This window comes from Salmo trutta, chromosome 3 (assembly GCF_901001165.1).
Source record: "Salmo trutta chromosome 3, fSalTru1.1, whole genome shotgun sequence".
NCBI lineage: Eukaryota > Metazoa > Chordata > Actinopteri > Salmoniformes > Salmonidae > Salmo > Salmo trutta.
Genome location: NC_042959.1, coordinates 51,224,773 through 51,243,967, shown reverse-complemented (window position 1 = coordinate 51,243,967; position 19,195 = coordinate 51,224,773). Strand labels below are relative to the sequence as shown.

Here is a 19,195-nt window from a genome sequence, read left to right as displayed (position 1 = left end):
GCAGACAAATCATTACAAACAGTTAGCAGCCAAGAAGAGGAGTAACAAAAGTCAGAAATAGCGATAAAATGTATCACTTACTGTCACGACTTCCATTGAAGGTGGCTCCTCTCCCTGTTCGGGCGGTACTCGGCGGTCGTTGTCGGCGGCCTACTAGCTGCTACTGATCCATTTTTGCTTTTCGTTTTTGTCTGTCTGTTTTGTTCACACCTGTGTCCTATTAGTTGATTTTGATGGGTTTATTTACCTCCGCTGCCTGCTAGTGCGGGATTGTTTGCTGTGGTTACTTTGTTAGGGGTGCGTGTCTGCACCACAGGGTTTTCTTTTCTCACGGGAGTTGTACCATTTTGGTATGTGTTTAGGAGTAGAGGTTTCTCCTCCGTGTGTTGTGTTTATTTCCCTGTGTGTGGCGACTTCATTTGGGCGTGTTTCCCCCCCATGTTGTTGTTGAGTTGGGACTCCTGAATAAACGATTGTGCCACTGGGACTTCCTTGCTCTCCTGCTCCTGATTCCTGCACCTCCCTCCTCTTAGGAGGCACGTAACAGAATCCCGCACCCAACTAAATGGAGTCAGCAGGAGCTGACGCGCTCTCCACTTCCATGGAGGAGCGCGTGCAACACCACACCACCGTTTTCCACCGTCTCGGGACCGCCATGGATCAAGTGATGGTGACGATGGAGAGATGGGAGAGGGGTGGCCTGCCTACCCCTCCACCAGCCACACTCCAACCAGCACCACCACCTTCTCCGGCGTCATCCGGCCCCAGCGGTATTCGGCTCGCGCTCCCGAGGGAGTACGATGGGACGGCTGCCGGGTGCAAGGGTTTTCTGCTCCAGCTGGAGCTTTACCTGGCAACCGTTCACCCGGTTCCTTCGGGAGGTGAGAGCGTGAATGCCCTCGTCTCCTGCCTGTCAGACAAAGCTCTGGAGTGGGCCAACGCTGTCTGGGATGGACCAGACTCGGCGAGGGACCACTACCCGGAGTTCACGGGTGAGCGTCTGTTCCATCTATGGCAGGAGACAAGGAGCGCACAAGACTTCGCTCTGGAGTTCAGGACCTTGGCCGCTGGCCCAGGGTGGAATGACAGGGCCCTGATTGACCACTATAGGTGCAGCTTACGTGAGGACGTCCGCAGGGAGCTAGCATGCAGAGACGCTACCCTCACCCTGGACCAGCTAGTGGACATGTCCATAAAGTTGGACAACTTGCTGGCTGCAGGTGAGTCAGTACCAGGCTCACCCAGAGCCCCCTGTGGGTCACATGTATGTGTTAATTTCTTTCCCCAAGTTTCCCCCCCATTCCCAGCATAAGGCGCTAGTAGATTCAGGCGCAGTGGGGAATTTCATGGACTGCGGTTTCGCGCATAGGTTAGGGATTCCCCTTGTTCAGATGGACAAACCCTTCCATGTGCACTCCCAAGATAGTCGACCATTAGGGTCAGGGGTGGTCAGGGAAGCCACGGCTCCACTGGACATGGTTACGCAGGGGGGTCATGAGGAGAGAATTAGTCTCTTCCTCATTGATTCTCCTGCGTTTCCGGTGGTGCTGGGGATTCCCTGGTTGGCCTTTCACACCCCCACTATTTCGTGGCAACAGAAGGCTCTAAAGGGGTGGTCAGAGGAGTGCTCAGGTAGGTGTGTGGGAGTTTCCATCGGTGCAACGACGGTGGAGATTCCAGACTAAATCTCCACCGTGCGCATTCCCCCCGAATATGCCGATTTGGCTATCGCCTTCTGTAAAAAAAGGGCGACCCAATTACCACCTCATTGATGAGGGGATTGTGCAATAAACCTCCAGGTAAACGCCCAAGAGTCACGTCCACAGTGGCCTTGGTCACACCTATCGGTAGACTTCCTGACCAATCTTCCTCCGTCCCAGTGTAACACCACGATCCTGGTCGTTGTGAATCGGTTTTCTAAGTCCTGTCGTCTCCTCCCTTTGCCTGGTCTCCCTACGGCCCTACAGACTGCGGAGGCCCTGTTTACACACGTCTTCCGGCACTACGGGGTGCCTAAGGACATAGTTTCTGATCGGGGTCCCCAGTTTACGTCCCGGGTTTGGAGGGTGTTCATCGAGCGTCTGGGGGTCTCGGTCAGCCTGACCTCTGGTTTTCACCCCGAGAGTAATGGGCAGGTGGAGAGAGTAAACCAGGATGTGGGTAGGTTTCTGCGGTCGTATTGCCAGGACCGGCCAGGGGAGTGGGTGAGGTACGTTCCATGGGTAGAGATGGCCCAGAACTCACTCCGCCACTCCTCAACTAACCTTTCGCCCTTTCAGTGCGTGTTGGGGTATCAGCCGGTCCTGGTACCATGGCATCCGAGCCAGACCAAGGCTCCTGTGTTGGAGGATTGGGTGAAGCGCTCGAGGGAGACCTGGGAGGCCATCCACGGGTACCTGAAACGAGCTGAAGGGCGGCAGAAAGCGAGCGCTGACCGCCACCGCAATGAGGCCCCGGTATTCGCACCAGGGGACCGGGTCTGGCTCTTGACCTGAAACCTGCCCCTCCGCCTGCCCTGCCGGAAGCTGGGTCCGCAGTTTGTGGGGCCATTTAAAGTCCTGAGGAGAATAAACAAGGTGTGTTATAGGTTACAGCTCCCCCTTATTACCGTATTAACCCCTTGTTTCATGTGTCTCTCCTCAGGCCGGTGGTAGCTGGTCCAAGAAGCTAAGGTGCGGGAGGTTCCTCCTCCCCCCCTGGACATCGAGGGGGCCCCGGCGTACGCATTGCGATCCATACTGGATTCCAGGCGTCGGGTGATGGGCCTGCAGTACCTCGTGGATTGGGAGGGGTATGGTCCGGAGGAGAGATGCTGGGTTCCAGTGGAGGACGTCTTGGACCCATCTCTGCTGAGTGAGTTTCACCGCCTCCATCCAGATCGCCCTGCGCCTCGTCCTCCGGGTCGTCCTCGAGGCCGGCGTTGGTCACGACTTCCACCGAAGGTCAAAGTCTTTGTATGGTGGATAGGCTTTCAATGGAAAAACAGGCATTTCAAAATAATAGCACTTCCTGGATGGATTTTCCTCAGGTTTATGCCTGCCATATCAGTTCTGTTATACTCACAGACATTATTTTATTAACAGTTTTGGAAACTTTAGAGTGTTTTCTATCCAAATCTAGCAATTATATGCATATCCTAGCTTCTGGACCTGAGTAGCAGGCAGTTTACTTTGGGCATGCTTTTCATCCAAAATTCCGAATGCTGCCACCTACCCTAGTGAGGTTAAGGAACCTTTTAAAAGGTTCGTCAGGGAAAAGGTTCCACTGGTGTTGCAATCTGAGGAACCCCTAAAGGTGCCTCCAGGAACCTTTTCATTTTAGAGCCCTCAAACCCAACTCTGGACCTCGAAGCCAGTTCCACTGCGTTGTTTTCATTGTTCCCCTCTAATCAGGGACTGATTTAGACCTGGGACACCAGATGTGTGCAACTAATTATCAGGTATAACAGAAAACCAGTAGGATTCAGACCTCGTAGGGTAAGAGTGAGGTACCGCTGTTTAGAGTCTACTGTTTGCTCAATATATTTTGATAACTAAAATACTAATTGAGGGCCTTTCCGACTGTAGGCATGGCGATTTAAAACAATCCACATCTTAATTATTTCAAAGACGCTATTGACCCTCTGTAACCAAATCATGCTTTTGGGGTAGTAGACTATTTTGAATGATTTTATTTGTTTCTGTATAGACAGGAGCAGGATAATTAGGCTATATAATTTTGCCAATTTTAATTCAATTGACTTTAGGGGAAGCTTAGCCTATGGGGGACAGTGATCCCTCGAAAACAACTGAATGTCATTGTGATACAGTTGGTATAAAGCATATTTTTTAATCTGTGTACAGACTTAATACAGGACAAAAATAAAAAGCTATGCAACAGAGGAAAGATGCAACAGACTATGCAGCAGCAGTAGAGTCATACAGCCTATTATAGCCACCAGCTAACTGGCAGGAAATACACAAACCTTACCTAACCTATTGAACATCACTGTCAACATAATTTGCCAAACTGTTCTGTACATAAAACTAGGATTCTGCTAAAGAGGGCATGAGCAGTCATCCACCTGCTATCCATCATATCTATCATCAGTATTCATCTTATTCATAGTGTTGTGAGGGTGTTTGCTTACTATATCCTCTGTGGCCAAATCATGCTTTCTGATGTCGTAGCCTATTTTTAATGATTTTATTTGTTTCTGTATAGACAGGAGTAGGCTAATTAGGCTATATAATTTTGCCAATTTTAATTCAATTGACTTTAGGGGAAGCTTAGCCTATGGGGGACAGTGATCCATCAAAAACAACTGAATGTCATTGTGATAGATTTGGTATAAAGCATTTTTTTCTTCATCTGTGGACAGACTTAATACAGGACAAAAATAAAAAGCTATGCAACAGAGGAAAGATGCAACAGACTATGCAGCAGCAGTAGAGTCATACAGCCTACTATAGCCACCAGCTAACTGGCAGGAAATAAACAAACCTCACATTACCTACTGAACGTCACTGTCAACATAATTTGCCAAACTGTCCTGTACATAAAGCTAGGATTCTGCTAAAGAGAGCGTGAGCAGTCATTCACCTGCTATCCATCATATCTGTCATCAGTATTCATCTAATTCATAGTGATGTGAGGGTGTTTGCTTACTATATCAGATGGAGGCAAGGTTTAGAAAACAAATTACTCCGAAGAACAAAAAACATTGTGTTTGTGGAGCAATCTCTCAATTAATTTGCATTTGTTGATAATGCTTGTCCGCAGAAACTTCATTACCCATGAATCCCACAAATGTCGCTTGGGTCCTTACGTAGAACGTCAATACGTCACATGATAGGGAATTCAACATGGAGGACATTGGAGTAACTGTTGAAAAAATTCAGGTATGATTCATTTTGACCGTGTACATTTTCACCGTTGTTTTTGCTTATAAAAAACTTTAAAAACTATAGACAGCTTAAAACGTACTATATTTAATCTAAAGTGTTCTTTGAATACATTTAATTCGTCCGTCATCCAACTAAACGTGCCAATTCATTCACTACACTGTAAATGCTCTGTCATGTAAGCAGACATGCTATCTCAACTGGCAAGCTAGGCAACTTTAGCTAGTTAGCTAAACGTTTGTATTTTGGTGTAGCTACGTTAGCTGACTTCTGCTTTGGCTAATAATTAATAATAAAGCATTTAGAAAAAGTTAACATTTACATTAGGCTCAGTCATATCCAATCGAATTTATCGTGCTAGCTACTTAACTACTTCGCTAGTTCTACATTCGGTTGTTATCTGACTTGCTAACCTTAGCTGCCGGCCGTTGACTTGTGCTATTTTGTTTGTTGTAGCTTGAAGCTTACCAATACTACACTCACAACGTTACATACCGCAGTAACGTACTTATCCTTTACGGAACAACACTGAAACAATGTCGTGGATTGAAATATCTTACAATCCGCTTCTCTCACTTTTTCTATCGGTCATCACTCACCCAGCATTAGGCAAGTAAATTAACAAGCTAGCTAGCAACACCACAAACAGTTAGCTAGTAGCAAACGTTAACATTTGCTACAGTGTTTTCACAGATTTGGGGTTATGCTTACAACGTAGAATTTGTATAAATGCTTGTGTTGTCTTATGTCTACACAGGACGAAGTGCCTGCCATGCTGAACTCACGACCCCCGACGGCGCTTTCTTTCCTGGCCCCAGAACCAGAAGATCTTGAAGACCTTTACAGCAGATATAAGGTCTGTACTGGGAACAGCTTTTGTGTGTCTATGCTTGACTGTTGAGGTCTATTTCTGTCAGCACAACAAGAAATGCAATTTAAATCATACAGGCCCTTTCTGTGATTTCTTCAATCACAGTAAAGATGTTAACTATTACAGTGCCTAGAGAAAGTATTCGCACCCCTTGACTTTTTCCACATTTTATTGTTACGGCCTGAATTTAAAATTGATTTAAATATAGATTTTTGTTTGTTCTCTAGCCTACACCCAATACCCCGTAATGTCAAAGTGGAATTATATTTAGTTTTTTTTAAACAAATTAATAAAAAATGAAAAGCTGAAATCTATTGAGTCATGTATTCAACCCCTTTGTTATGGCAAGCCTAAATAGGTTCTGAAGTAAAAATGTGTTTAAGTTGCATGGACTCACACTGTGCAATAATAGTGTTTATCAGGAATTCTGAAAGACTACCTCATATCTGTACCCCACTCACAATTATCTATAAGGTCCCTCAGTTGAGCATTGAATTTCAAACACAGATTCAACCACAAAGACCAGGGAGGATTTACAATGCCTTGCACTGAAGGGCACATATTGTAGATAAACAAATAACGGACATTGAATACCCCTTTCAGAAAGGTGAAGTAATTAATTACACTTTAGATGGTGCATCAATACACCCAGCCACTACAAAGATACATGCGTCCTTCCTAACTCAGTTGCCGGAGAGGAAGGAAACCGCTCAGGGATTTCACCATGAGGCCAATGGTGACATTAAAACAGTTAGAGTTGAAGGCTGTGATAGGAGAAAACTGAAGATGGATCAACAATGGTGTTATTACTCTACAATACTAGCCTAATTTACAGAGTGAAAATGAGAGAGCCTGTACAAAATAAAAATATTCCAAAGCAGCATCCTGTTTGCAACAAGGCACTGAAGTAATACTGCAAAAAATGTGACAAATCAATTACCGTTTTCCTGAATACAAATTGTTATGTTTGGGGCAAATTGTTGTCTAGCAATGATTTGACAGAGCTTGAAGAATAAAAAAGAAATAAAAATGGCAAATGTTGCACAATCCAGGTGTGGAAAGCTTTTAGAGACTAACGCAGAAAGACTCACAGCTGTTATCACTGCCAAATGTGCTTCTACAAAGTATTAACTCAATGGTGTGAATACTTACAGAAATATAACAGACATATTTCATTTTCAAGATATTTGCAAACATTTTAATGAAAGTTTTCACTTTTATTATTGGGTTATGAAGGTAGATTGGTGAGAAACATTTAATCCATTTTTAATTCAGACAAAATGTGGAATAAGTCTAAGGGTATGAATACTTTCTGAAGGCACTATTTCAATCAAATTTATTTATAAAGCCCTTTTTACATAAGCAGATGTCACGAAGTGCTATACAGAAACCCAGCCTAAAACCCCAAACAGCAAGCAATGCAGATGTAGAAGCACAGTTTCTCAGGAAAAACTCCATAGAAAGGCAGGAACCTAGGAAGAAACCTAGAGGAACCAGGCTCTGAGGGGTGGCCAGACCTCTTCTGGCAGTGCCGGGTGGAGATTGTAACAGTACATGGCCAAGATGTTCATAGATGACAAGATGGGTCATATAATAATAATCACAGTGGTTGTACAGGGTGCAACATGTCAGGACCTCAGGAGTAAATGTCAGTTGGCATTTCATAGCCGATCATTCAGAGTTGGAGACAGCAGGTGTGGTAGAGAGAGTTGAAACCACCAGGTCTGGGACAAGGTAGTGTGTCCGGGGAACAGGTCAGGGTTCAATAGCCACAGGCGGAACAGTTGAAACTGGAGCAGCAGCACGACCAGGTGGACTGGGGACAGCAAGGAGTCCTGAGGCATGGACCTAGGGCTCAAGTCCTCAGAGAGAGAGAGAGCATGCATACTGCGTTCACACAGGATACCGGATAAGACGGGAGAAATACTGCAGATATACAGACTGACCCTAGCCCCCCGACACAAACTATTGCAGCATAAATACTGGAGGCTGAGATAGGAGGGGTCAGGAGACACTGTGGCCCCGTCCGACGATACCCCCGGACAGGGCCAACCAGGCAAGATATAACCCCACCCACTTTGCCGAAGCATAGCCCCGACACCACTAGAGGGATATCTTCAAACCACCAACTTACTATCCTGAGACAAGGCCGAGTATAGCCCACAAAGATCTCCCCCACGGCACGAACCTCGAGGGGTCACCAACCCAGACAGGAAGATCACGTCAGTGACTCAAGTGACACACCCCTCCTAGGGAAGGCATGGGAGAGCACCAGTAAGCCAGTGCCTCAGCCCCCGTAATAGTGTTAGAGGCAGAGAATCCCAGTGGAGAGAGGGGAACTGGCCAGGCAGAGACAGCAAGGGTGGTTTGTCGCTCCAGTGCCTTTCCGTTCACCTTGTATTTGTGTTTAAACAAAGCAGCAGCTACTCTTCCTGGGGTCCAGCAAAATTAAGGCAGTTTATACAATTTAAAAGAATGTACAATACATTCACAGATTTGACAACACACTGTGTGCCCTCAGGCCCCTACTCCACCACTACCACATATCTACAGTACTAAATCCATGTGTGTGTATGCATGTGCCTGTGCCAATGCCAATGTTTGTTGCTTCACAGTCTCCACTGTTCCATAAGATGTTTTTTTTAAATCAAATTTTACTGCTTGCGTCAGTTACTTGATGTGGAATAGAGTTCCGTGTAGTCATGGCTCTATGTAGTACTGTGTGCCTCCCATAGTCTGTTCTGGACTTGGGAAGTTCACACTCCTGGGCCAGACTACACTCAATCATAGGACCTACTGAAGAGATGAGTCTTTAATAAAGACTTAAAGACCGAGTCTGCGTTTCTCACATGGCTAGGCAGACCATTCCATAAAAATTGAGCTCTATAGGAGAAAACCCTGCCTCCAGCTGTTTGCTTAGAAATTCTAGGGACAATAAGGAGGCCTGCGTCTTGTGACCGTAGCGTACGTGTAGGTATGTACGGCAGGACCAAATCGGAGAGATGGGTAGGAGCACCCAATGTATTGCTTTGTAGGTTAGCAGTAAAACCTTGAAATTAGCCCTAGCCTTAACAGGAAGCCAGTGTAGATGCTAGCACTGGAGTAATAGGATTTTTAAAAAAAATAATTCACCATGATTCACCAATAAACATACATTCTCCATGACACCGTTCCCACCCTCTCCTTTACTATTGTAGAAGCTGCAGCAGGAGCTGGAGTTTCTGGAGGTGCAGGAGGAGTACATCAAAGATGAACAGAAGAACCTGAAGAAGGAGTTCCTCCACGCCCAGGAGGAGGTGAAGAGGATACAGAGTATCCCCCTGGTCATCGGCCAGTTCCTGGAGGCTGTGGACCAAAACACAGCCATCGTGGGCTCCACCACAGGTACAGTATTTTTACTCTTGTCTGTCCTCACATAGATTGTGTAGGTAAGCCTCTGGTTGTTTCCTCCAGAGACTGGAGACTTGAATCCGAGTCGATATATCAGTCCGATTATTGGCCCTTTATTGGCCCTTCTCTATCGGTTTTGCCGATAGTCCTTCTGCATAGCAATACTACTGCTATGCCAGCCTGCCTGAGCCACGAGCACTGCACAATGCTGATGAATGTCTAGCTGGTAAAATCAGCAGCAGCAGCGGCAAGCTAGCTCATCCTCCAACAGAAAGGTGCAGTTTTGAGAAACTGATGAATTGACACGGTGACCAAAATTGCAGATGCGCTTCCCTGAGACAGTTTTCTGGCAGTAGGTGCAGATATTCTTCAGTTGTGTAAACCTACGGTTTCATCAGCTGTCCGGGTGGCTGGTTTCAGACAATCACGCAGGTGATGAAGCTGGATGTGGAGTAGAGGTTGACCGATTAATCGGAATGGCCGATTAATTAGGGCCGATCTCAAGTTTTCATAACAATCGGACATTGGTATTTTTGGACACCGATTTGGCATATTTAAAAAAAAAAAAAAATGTACTCCTTTATTTAACTAGGCAAGTCAGTTAAGAACACATTCTTATTTTCAATGACGGCCTAGGAACGGTGGGTTAACTGCCTTGTTCAGGGGCAGAACGACAGATTTTTACCTTGTTAGCTCGGGGATTCGATCTTGCAACCTTACGGTTAACTAGTCCAACGCTCTAACCACCTGCCTTACATTGCACTCCACGAGGAGCCTGCCTGTTACGCGAATGCAGTAAGAAGCCAAGGTAAGTTGCTAGCTAGAATTAAACTTATCTTATTAAAAACAGTCAATCAATCATAATCACTAGTTAACTACACAGGGTTGATGATATTACTAGTTTATCTAGCGTGTCCTGCGTTGCATATAATCAATGCGGTGCGCATTCGCAAAAAAGGACTGTCGTTGCTCCAACGTGTACCTAACCATAAACGTCAATGCCTTTCTTAAAATCAATACACAAGTATATATTTTTAAACCTGCATATTAAGTTAATATTGCCTGCTAACATGAATTTCTTTTAACTAGGAAAATTGTGTCACATCTCTTGCAACAGAGTCAGGGTATACGCAGCAGTTTGGGCCGCCTGGCTCGTTGCGAACTGTGTGAAGACTATTTCTTCCTAACAAAGACAGCCAACTTCGCCAAACGGGGGATGATTTAACAAAAGCGCATTTGCGAAAAAAGCACAATCGTTGCACAACTGTACCTAACCATAAACATCAATGCCTTTTCTTAAAATCAATACACAGAAGTATATATTTTTAAACCTGCATATTTAGCTAAAGGAATTCCAGGTTAGCAGGCAATATTAACCAGGTGAAATTGTCACTTCTCTTGCGTTCATTGCACGCAGAGTCAGGGTATATGCAACAATTTGGGCCGCCTGCCTTGTTGCGAACTAATTTGCCAGAATTTTACGTAATTATGACATAACATTGAAGGTTGTGCAATGTAACAGGAATATTTAGACTTATGGATGCCACGCGTTAGATAAAATACGGAAAGGTTCCGTATTTCACTGAAATAATAAACGTTTTGTTTTCGAGATGATAGTTTCCGGATTCGACCATATTAATGACCAAAGGCAAGTCTATGATTTGATAGAGCAGTCTGACTGAGCGATGGTAGGCACCAGCAGGCTCGTAAGCATTCATTCAAACAGCGGTTTGCCAGCAGCTCTTCTCATGCTTCAAGCATTGTGCTGTTTATGACTTCAAGCCTATCAAATCCCGAGATTAGGCTGGTGTAACCGATGTGAAATGGCTAGCTAGTTAGCGGGGTGCGTGCTAATAGCGTTTCAAACGTCACTCGCTCTGAGACTTGGAGTAGTTGTTCCCCTTGCTCTGCATGGGTAACGCTGCTTCGAGGGTGGCTGTTGTCGATGTGTTCCTGGTTCGAGCCCAGGTAGGAGCGAAGAGAGGGACGGAAGCTATACTGTTACACTGGCAATACTAAAGTGCCTATAAGAACATCCAATAGTCAAGGGTATATGAAATACAAATCGTATAGAGAGAAATAGTCCTATAATTCCTATAATAACTACAACCTAAAACTTCTTACCTGGGACTATTGAAGACTCATGTTAAAAGGAACCACCAGCTTTCATATGTTCTCTAGTTCTGAGCAAGGAACTTAAACGTTAGCTTTCTTACATGGAACATATTGCACTTTTACTTTCTTCTCCAACACTTTGTTTTTGCATTATTTAAACCAAATTGAACATGTTTCATTATTTATTTGAGGCTAAATTGATTTTATTGATGTATTATATTAAGTTAAAATCAGTATTGTTGTAATTGTCATTATTACAAATATATTTTTAAAAATCGGCAGATTAATCGGTACTGTTTTTTTGGCCCTCCAATAATCGGTATCGGCGGCGAAAAATCATAATCGGTCGACCTCTAATGTGGAGGTCCTAGGCTGACATGGTTACACGGGGTCTGCGGTTGTGACGCCGTTTGGACGTACGGCCAAATTTTCTAAAATGACATTCAAGGCGGCTTATTGTAGAGAAATGAACATTAAATTATCTGGAAACAGCTCTTGTGGACATTCCTGCAGTCAGCATGCCAATTTCCCCATCCCTCAACTTGAGACAGCTGTTTAATCAGCTTCTTGATATTCCACCCCTGTCAGGTGGATGGATTATCTTGGCAAAAGGGACAAACAAATTTGTGCATACATTTGAGAGAACTTTTTGTGCATATGGAACATTTCAGGGATCTTTTATTTCAGCTCATGATACATGGGACCAACAGTGTATTTATCATAGCTGGAAAAGCCAATTGAGTTTCAAATTTCGACCTAGGGCCTTCCCTGTGGCTCAGTTGGTAGAGCATGGTGTTTGCAACGCCAGCATGGTGTGTGCAACGCCAGGGTTGTGGGTTCGATTCCCATGGGGGGGCAGTACAAAAAAATGCATGAAATGAAATGTATGCATTCACTACTGTAAGTCGCTCTGGATAAGAGTGTCTGCTAAATGACTAAAATGTAAATGTAAAATGTCCTGAGTTCTTTAGAGAATATTTTTTTCCCTATCCCAGAAAATGACAAATACTCGTTTCGTAAACATCCGTGATCACAAATCATAACGTTACGTTTATCCCATTTGCATTAAATGGATGTTATTTTATATTCTCAAACTAACAGCTTTGCCTATATGATGTCAATCCATGCTGACGTGATACTTTCATGCGAATGTTGTTGATCAGTTGGCTAATATACTCTAAGTCCAAAATGAAGTCCAAACATTGTCATCTTTAGCACCATAGACTTTACTGACCAGCCAAAACAAGCTCAATAACTCAATGCATGCACACACTCCTATTGAATATGGATTCACCTGTGTTGTGAGTATGCCTATGACAGCATCATTTACCATTCAAATACAATTGCCATTATGTTATTTAGTTTGGTTAAAAACAAAGTCAAATGTATTGTTCGGTTTTAAAATTGATGCATTATTGCAAACATGGCTGTCTTTGGGAAATTTTATGATATTGTATATCTGCCTAAAATATCGACCAACTGCCGGCTTTGACCCCTAAAAACATCCATATCGTTCATTCTCTAATAGCCACACCCATATTTTGCACAGTAACACCAATGCTTCGTTCTTACTGTAATGCTAAACATATGGTTCTAATATTCACTAATGACATTCCCCCTCTTTCACTGTGCCACCCTCTTTCTCGGCTTCTGTCTGTCCACCCCCTTTTCTGTCTCTGTCCACCCCCTTTTTCTGTCTCTGTCTATCCCTTTCTCTGTCACCCCCTTTTCTCCTTGACTCAGGCTCAAACTACTATGTGCGTATCCTAAGCACCATCGACAGAGAGCTGCTGAAGCCCAATGCGTCGGTGGCCCTGCACAAGCACAGCAATGCCCTGGTGGACGTGCTCCCCCCAGAGGCTGACAGCAGCATCATGATGCTCACATCAGGTACACATACACACTATTCTACCCCCTGGTATACGTATCCCTTTGTACAATATATTGCACAGTCGTGAGTGGAACAAACATGCATTCATGCGTGCTTACATGCATTACATGCATATTCCACTCATTGATACCATTTTCCTGTATCTCTCCGTGCAGACCAAAAGCCGGATGTGATGTATGCTGACATCGGAGGGATGGATATCCAGAAGCAGGAAGTGAGGGAAGCAGTGGAGCTTCCACTCACACACTTTGAGCTTTACAAACAGATTGGCATTGACCCGCCCAGGGGGGTTCTGATGTATGGGCCACCTGGCTGTGGGAAGACCATGCTGGCCAAGGCTGTGGCTCACCACACAACAGGTAGGCCATTCACCATGTTCACCATTATCTATAGGATGCACAGGTGATTAGACAGTCATTTGTTTGGTTGCAAAGAATTGTCATCATGTTACCATATCAGTATTTGGTTATTGACCAATGCATTTGATTTGATATCTTGGTCTCTCTCTCTCAGCGGCGTTCATCCGCGTGGTAGGCTCGGAGTTTGTGCAGAAGTACCTGGGCGAGGGCCCCCGCATGGTGCGTGACGTTTTCCGGCTGGCCAAGGAAAACGCACCCGCCATCATCTTCATCGATGAGATCGATGCCATCGCTACCAAGCGTTTTGATGCACAGACTGGAGGTATGAGCCATTGTGTACCTTTTAAAATCAGCTGCACAGAATAGGCTATAGAATGGACTGGTCATTGGCTAATCACTAGCGTTGCACATAGCAACCAAATCTAATAAGACAAGCAAAATAGAGAAGATTTACAGATCGGCATTCCTGATATCAAATGTCTGTACTTGTGATCTTCAGGGTTCTTACAAGTTGCTTAAAGTACTTGAATTTGGTACTCTGAAATTCAAGTACTGGAAAATCTGACATTTTGTCAAGTTGGTACTTGAAAAGTACTTGGAATTAAAATGAGAGGAGAGGGCCTCCAGAGTGTCACACAACCGGCTGTGATCGGGAGTCCCATAGTGCTGCTCACAATTGGCCCAGCTTTGTCCAGGTTAGGGGAGGGTTTGACGGTGGGGGGGGTTTACTTGTCTCATCGCGCTCTAGTGACTCCTTGTGGTGGGCTGGGCTCCTGCAGGCTGACCTCAGACGGTGTATCCTCCGACACATTGGTGCGGCTGGCTTCTGGGTTAAGTGGGCTGGTGTTAAGAAGCTCAGTTTGGCGGGTTATGTTTCGGACAACGCATGACTCGACCTTCGTCTCCCGAGCCTGTTGGGGAGTTGCAGCGACGAGACCAGGTCGAAATTAAGGAGAAAAAGGGGGTTAAAAAAAAATATATTTCATTGATAGAACAGATAATGATCAAATGTGTTTATGAAAAATATTATAATGTATTGGTCTTGCGAATTAATTTCCAGACAGACTACAGAGTTGTATTTCCTCACATGTTTCACGCTGTGGTTGCCAGGGAAGCTTGCTCATTCCATCCACACTGCCACTCATCCAGGCAGGTACAGAACTGACCGATTAGGCGCCGCCAAACATCACTTCGATAGCTAGAATGCCGGGAAAATATTGATTCAAGCCTGCCTTTTGTGCATATGGAACATTTCTGGGATCTTTTATTTCAGTTCAGGAAACATGGGACCAACACTTTACATGTTGCGATTTATATTTGTTTTTAATATAGTTTACCCACCTTTTTTACCACTACATCACTGGACCCAACCAACCGACACCATGTAAGGTGCAAAAAATGCGTCAGACTTTGACATTGCGAGCACGGGTAAATCGGCCCTGAAGAGCCACATAAAGACACAACACTGCACTGGCGCCAGTTCTACATTCGGACTTTTTCTCTGTCACGACCTCTAGAGCTTTTTTTGCCAATCGCCTCATTCACAGGGCGCACGCGATATTCCGCTTCATCAAGTGGCAGCTGTGCTCCTGCCGTTCTGGTGGCCGTTTACGTATCGTTTTTCTGACACAGCCCACCCGCCCTTCTCCCGACCGGCGACCCTAAAGCTGCCAGTCAGAAGCAAGACGCTTTTTCGTAGCTATTAACTAGTAGATTCCCAAAGGCCCAATAAAAACACTCATAAAGCTGGAAGTTGGTAGTAATGCGAATAGGAGATGTGTTCACCAGTAGGCATCTCCCAAAACTCTGCTCATCGGTAGTCAAATTACAAAATCATCAGTACTGACTTGCATATGTAGTGAAACAATGCGTTATTGAGTAGAACTTGTAAGGTAGTGATGAATACTAAGTGGTTTTTTAGGTTGTGGTGATATACTGCCATCTGGTGGCGACTAGGAACAATTGAGTAGTATGAAATATTACAGATTGATGGTCCTTAAAAATAAATATTAGTGCTTGGAAAAAATACTTAAGTCCTTGAATTTGACTTGCCACTGTCTGTACGAACCCTGTATCTTGTCATGCCAACACACATTTTAGCTGTTTACATTGCAGTATTTCAATCAAACAATGTTCAAATCAGCCTCAACTAAGCAGGTGAAACATGTTTCTGTAAAGGCCCCCTAGTTGCTGTGAGTGTTAGCTAGGCTATGGTTTATCCTTGGCCCAGATGGAGACACAAAGACACAACAGACCCATGGTCCGTCAGCTTATCAAGAGCAATAACCTTCATATTTTTGTATGGCCAAGTGATTTGTTTTGACTGCCACCACCATAGAGTGAGTTAGGTTTTTAAGGACAGGGTAGTTGCAGTTAACTTCAGGTTAGAGTTGGGAATCGGAATTTACCCACAAAACAGAACTACCTGTAACGATGTCGGTAAATGTCATCATTGTTTAAAGCATCCAGGCAAACAGATTCACAGAGATCCACAATAGAGACAAATTTGGTTGTGGCCTTATTATCTTGAGTGGGATTGATTATTAGGACTGAAAATAAGACCAAGCAGTTAATGGTGTGGTTGAACCCTGACATTGGTAATCCCTCATTGTATTCTCTCCTTCCCAAACAGCTGACAGGGAGGTGCAGAGGATTCTGCTGGAGCTTCTCAACCAAATGGACGGCTTTGACCAGACCGTCAACGTCAAGGTGAGCTTTGCCTCTGTGACATACTGTCTCTAGGGCTTATTGTATGTTGTAGTCTCATTAATGCAGCTAACCTGTAACCTTGTGTGTCACATTGAGAATATGTTAAAATGTTGTCACACTTAAGCTAAACCTATACAGTGAGTGATGTACTACTATGGGTCTTAAAGCCTCTGGTTAAGCCTTTGTCGTATGACTTCCTGCCTCTCTGACCCACCTGTTTGTTCCCTTGTCAGGTGATCATGGCCACCAACAGGGCCGACACCCTGGACCCCGCCCTCCTGCGCCCGGGCCGTCTGGACAGAAAGATTGAGTTCCCCTTACCTGACCGCCGGCAGAAACGCCTGGTCTTCTCCACCATCACCAGCAAGATGAACCTCTCTGAGGAGGTGGACCTGGAGGACTGTATCCTTATTATGCCCTACCTACAAGTCTCTCATGACGTGTGGGTGTTGTATTAACTTTCTATCAATGTGTCATGAAAAAACTAGCAGCATCATGCAATATTTTCCTTCTCAGAACAAGGCACAGGAACACAAATCCTTTTCTGTGTCCGGTTCATTGTGTGCTTTAAGTTTTCATTAAATATTTACCTCCTTGAATACAGCTGTGATCTGGAACAATATTCTCACTTAAAGGTCAAATGAACCATGACTTTAGTACTCTACCTGAAGGCCGCCTTTGTATAGTCTAATGCACTTTCCCATACCGTCCCATGGTTGCTAAGTAACCGAAAGAACACGACGTTGTTCAGTGTCGTATGAGTTTGTATTTGCGGTTGTCCTTAACCAGTGTGTAGATGTGGCCAGACCAGACAAGATCTCCGGAGCAGACATCAACTCTATCTGCCAGGAGGTGAGTGGGACCCCGTGCTTTGGGAGGAATTCTTCCATGGGGGGTCAACCTACTCCAAAAGACTCAATGTCAAAGAGTAGCAAGTTATTGCGTTCGCTAACTCGTGTTCCAAAGATAACTAAATATCCTCTATTACATCACCTGTTGTCGGTGTGAGAACTGGAAACGCTCTGATAAATGTGCTTATAATTCTTTCATTCCTCTCACTCAGGCTGGCATGCTGGCTGTCCGTGAAAATAGGTACATCGTCCTGGCCAAGGACTTTGAGAAGGCCTACAAGACTGTTATCAAGAAGGATGAGCAGGAGCATGAGTTCTACAAGTAGAAAGTAACCTCAACCCCCCTTCTCCCTAACAAAAAGAAAAAGGCATTTAGACACACATTTTGTGATTTGTGTGTGTTTGAATCTACTACCGTCTCCATTTGTGGTTTCACAGACTCTTAACATTGACCTTGGACTGAATTTTGCTTAATTTACTAAAGGACCATTGTCAACTCAGGGGCTGTGATTCCAAACTTGAACACACACATAGTGAATGGAGGGTCTTCTTATGTGCTCTGCAGGTTCATAAGTATGTTTTACTTGACTGTAGTTAGTATAATGGCCTAGAGTTTGTACCTGTAATGTACTCACTGATAAAACAGTACTCTAAAAAAAAGTTTTCCATAAAAATGTAAAAAAAAGTATGCATAGTCTGTCTTTATTTTTCACACAGACTGAAATATATTGGTTTAAAGTCTAGTGATGTGACAAGACAAACACACTAACAGGCCCAGGGTCATCTGCAGTGGTAGCCATACAATTGATAGATAAACTGACTATTGGTCATAGATCCTCTACTCTCGCTTGGCGCTCCATTCCTAGTTAGTCTAGACAGGCAGGCACCACTGATGCGGGGTCCTCCGTAAGAGGGGACATGGCAGCGTCTCTCTCTCCCACTTTCCCTCTCTCTCTCTGGGTCTGCCCATGAGTCAAAGCAGTTCAGCCTCAGGTTGAAGTTCAGCCTTACACCACAAGGGGAGAAAGGCTTTCTGTTAGTCAAGCTCTCTGGAGATAGACATTTACTATCAAGGGCAAGATTTTGGTTTAGATAGTAAAAGACCCCTCATACAGTATATCAAATGGAATAGTACCCACTTGTGTCCCAATGGGAAACTGTTGGGCAGGTGGTCAGTGACTGGGTCAAAGTAGTTGGTGTAGAGGGGCATGGTTGCAGACTCCAGGTCCTGTGACAGCTTGGCGAAGATTGGTCCCAGGTCATGGTTTGGTAGCATCCTTTGACCAGGGCAGAGACTGCGCCACATTGCTGATACTACAGCATCCAAGGTGGACTGGGGCTTCCAGGGATGGAACGGAGGACGGTGAGGTGGAAGATTGGACATTCTGAAGAAATCTTTGGACAAACAAATTAAAATGTGTCTGTGTGATCACTAATGGCCATAACTATTTATTTGTCCACAACTGTACAGTTAGAGGATCAATCCATCACCTTAAAGTGGCATGTAGTTTGTCAGATTATTAGAAATATATTTAGTTTAGATATGTTACTGATCATGAAAAGGCAATTCATTTCGGTAACTGCTTCATTGCCTTTGTTTAACTGCTGCCAATTGACCAGTAACTTAACTTACATAACTTTGAATACTGAAGTACTGAGTGGAAAAATAATCCCTTACCTTGTAAATAAATAAGACTTGTGTTGAAATATGGCAAAAAGTCAGTACTTTGGCTTTGACTGCGATTTGTTTACACTTGATTTTCAACAAAGATGAGTGATGCACCATTCTAGAATCTAGAACACATCTATTACAATAGAATATTTTCTCCCAGCTTGGGTGTACCATTTGGTATAAAATCGATATTTTCTTAGAAGGTAAAATTACTACATAAAAGCACAACTCAAAACGTGTACGAAAGATACAGTAGTAGGTCTAAATAAACAAAAGTAATTTTACACAATTTCTGTAATTTATCTTTACCATGTCTCATCGAGTCAAGCATATCGTGTTTTCCTCGTTCTATGTTCAGTAAACCATAAAACAAAAGGATGGTTATGTCACTGTACTCAACGTCACCCGATTCAATTGTATTGCCGGTGCATTCATTGAATTCTTGTGAAATAAA

At 44.2% G+C, this 19,195-nt stretch overlaps 1 protein-coding gene and 1 long non-coding RNA gene across 2 annotated transcripts; one reads left to right on the top strand and one right to left on the bottom strand.

Moving 5' to 3' along the window:
- Positions 1 to 4,782: 4,782 nt before the first annotated feature.
- psmc4 (proteasome 26S subunit, ATPase 4) lies at positions 4,783 to 17,745 on the top strand. The gene is made up of 10 exons (XM_029738308.1): positions 4,783 to 4,880; positions 5,641 to 5,739; positions 8,952 to 9,138; positions 13,003 to 13,149; positions 13,306 to 13,509; positions 13,664 to 13,831; positions 16,142 to 16,218; positions 16,452 to 16,620; positions 17,015 to 17,070; positions 17,282 to 17,745. Exons 1-10 carry the CDS (start codon positions 4,845 to 4,847, stop codon positions 17,393 to 17,395), a joined length of 1,257 nt encoding a protein of 418 aa, XP_029594168.1. The 5' UTR covers positions 4,783 to 4,844; the 3' UTR covers positions 17,396 to 17,745.
- A 12-nt stretch (positions 17,746 to 17,757) lies between these two features.
- On the bottom strand, positions 17,758 to 19,020 carry LOC115177504 (uncharacterized). Its single transcript, XR_003872416.1, has 3 exons — positions 18,748 to 19,020; positions 18,209 to 18,464; positions 17,758 to 18,075 (listed from the first exon to the last, which is right to left on the bottom strand). It is a non-coding gene; the product is annotated as an uncharacterized LOC115177504 (long non-coding RNA).
- Between the last annotated feature and the right edge of the window lie 175 nt (positions 19,021 to 19,195).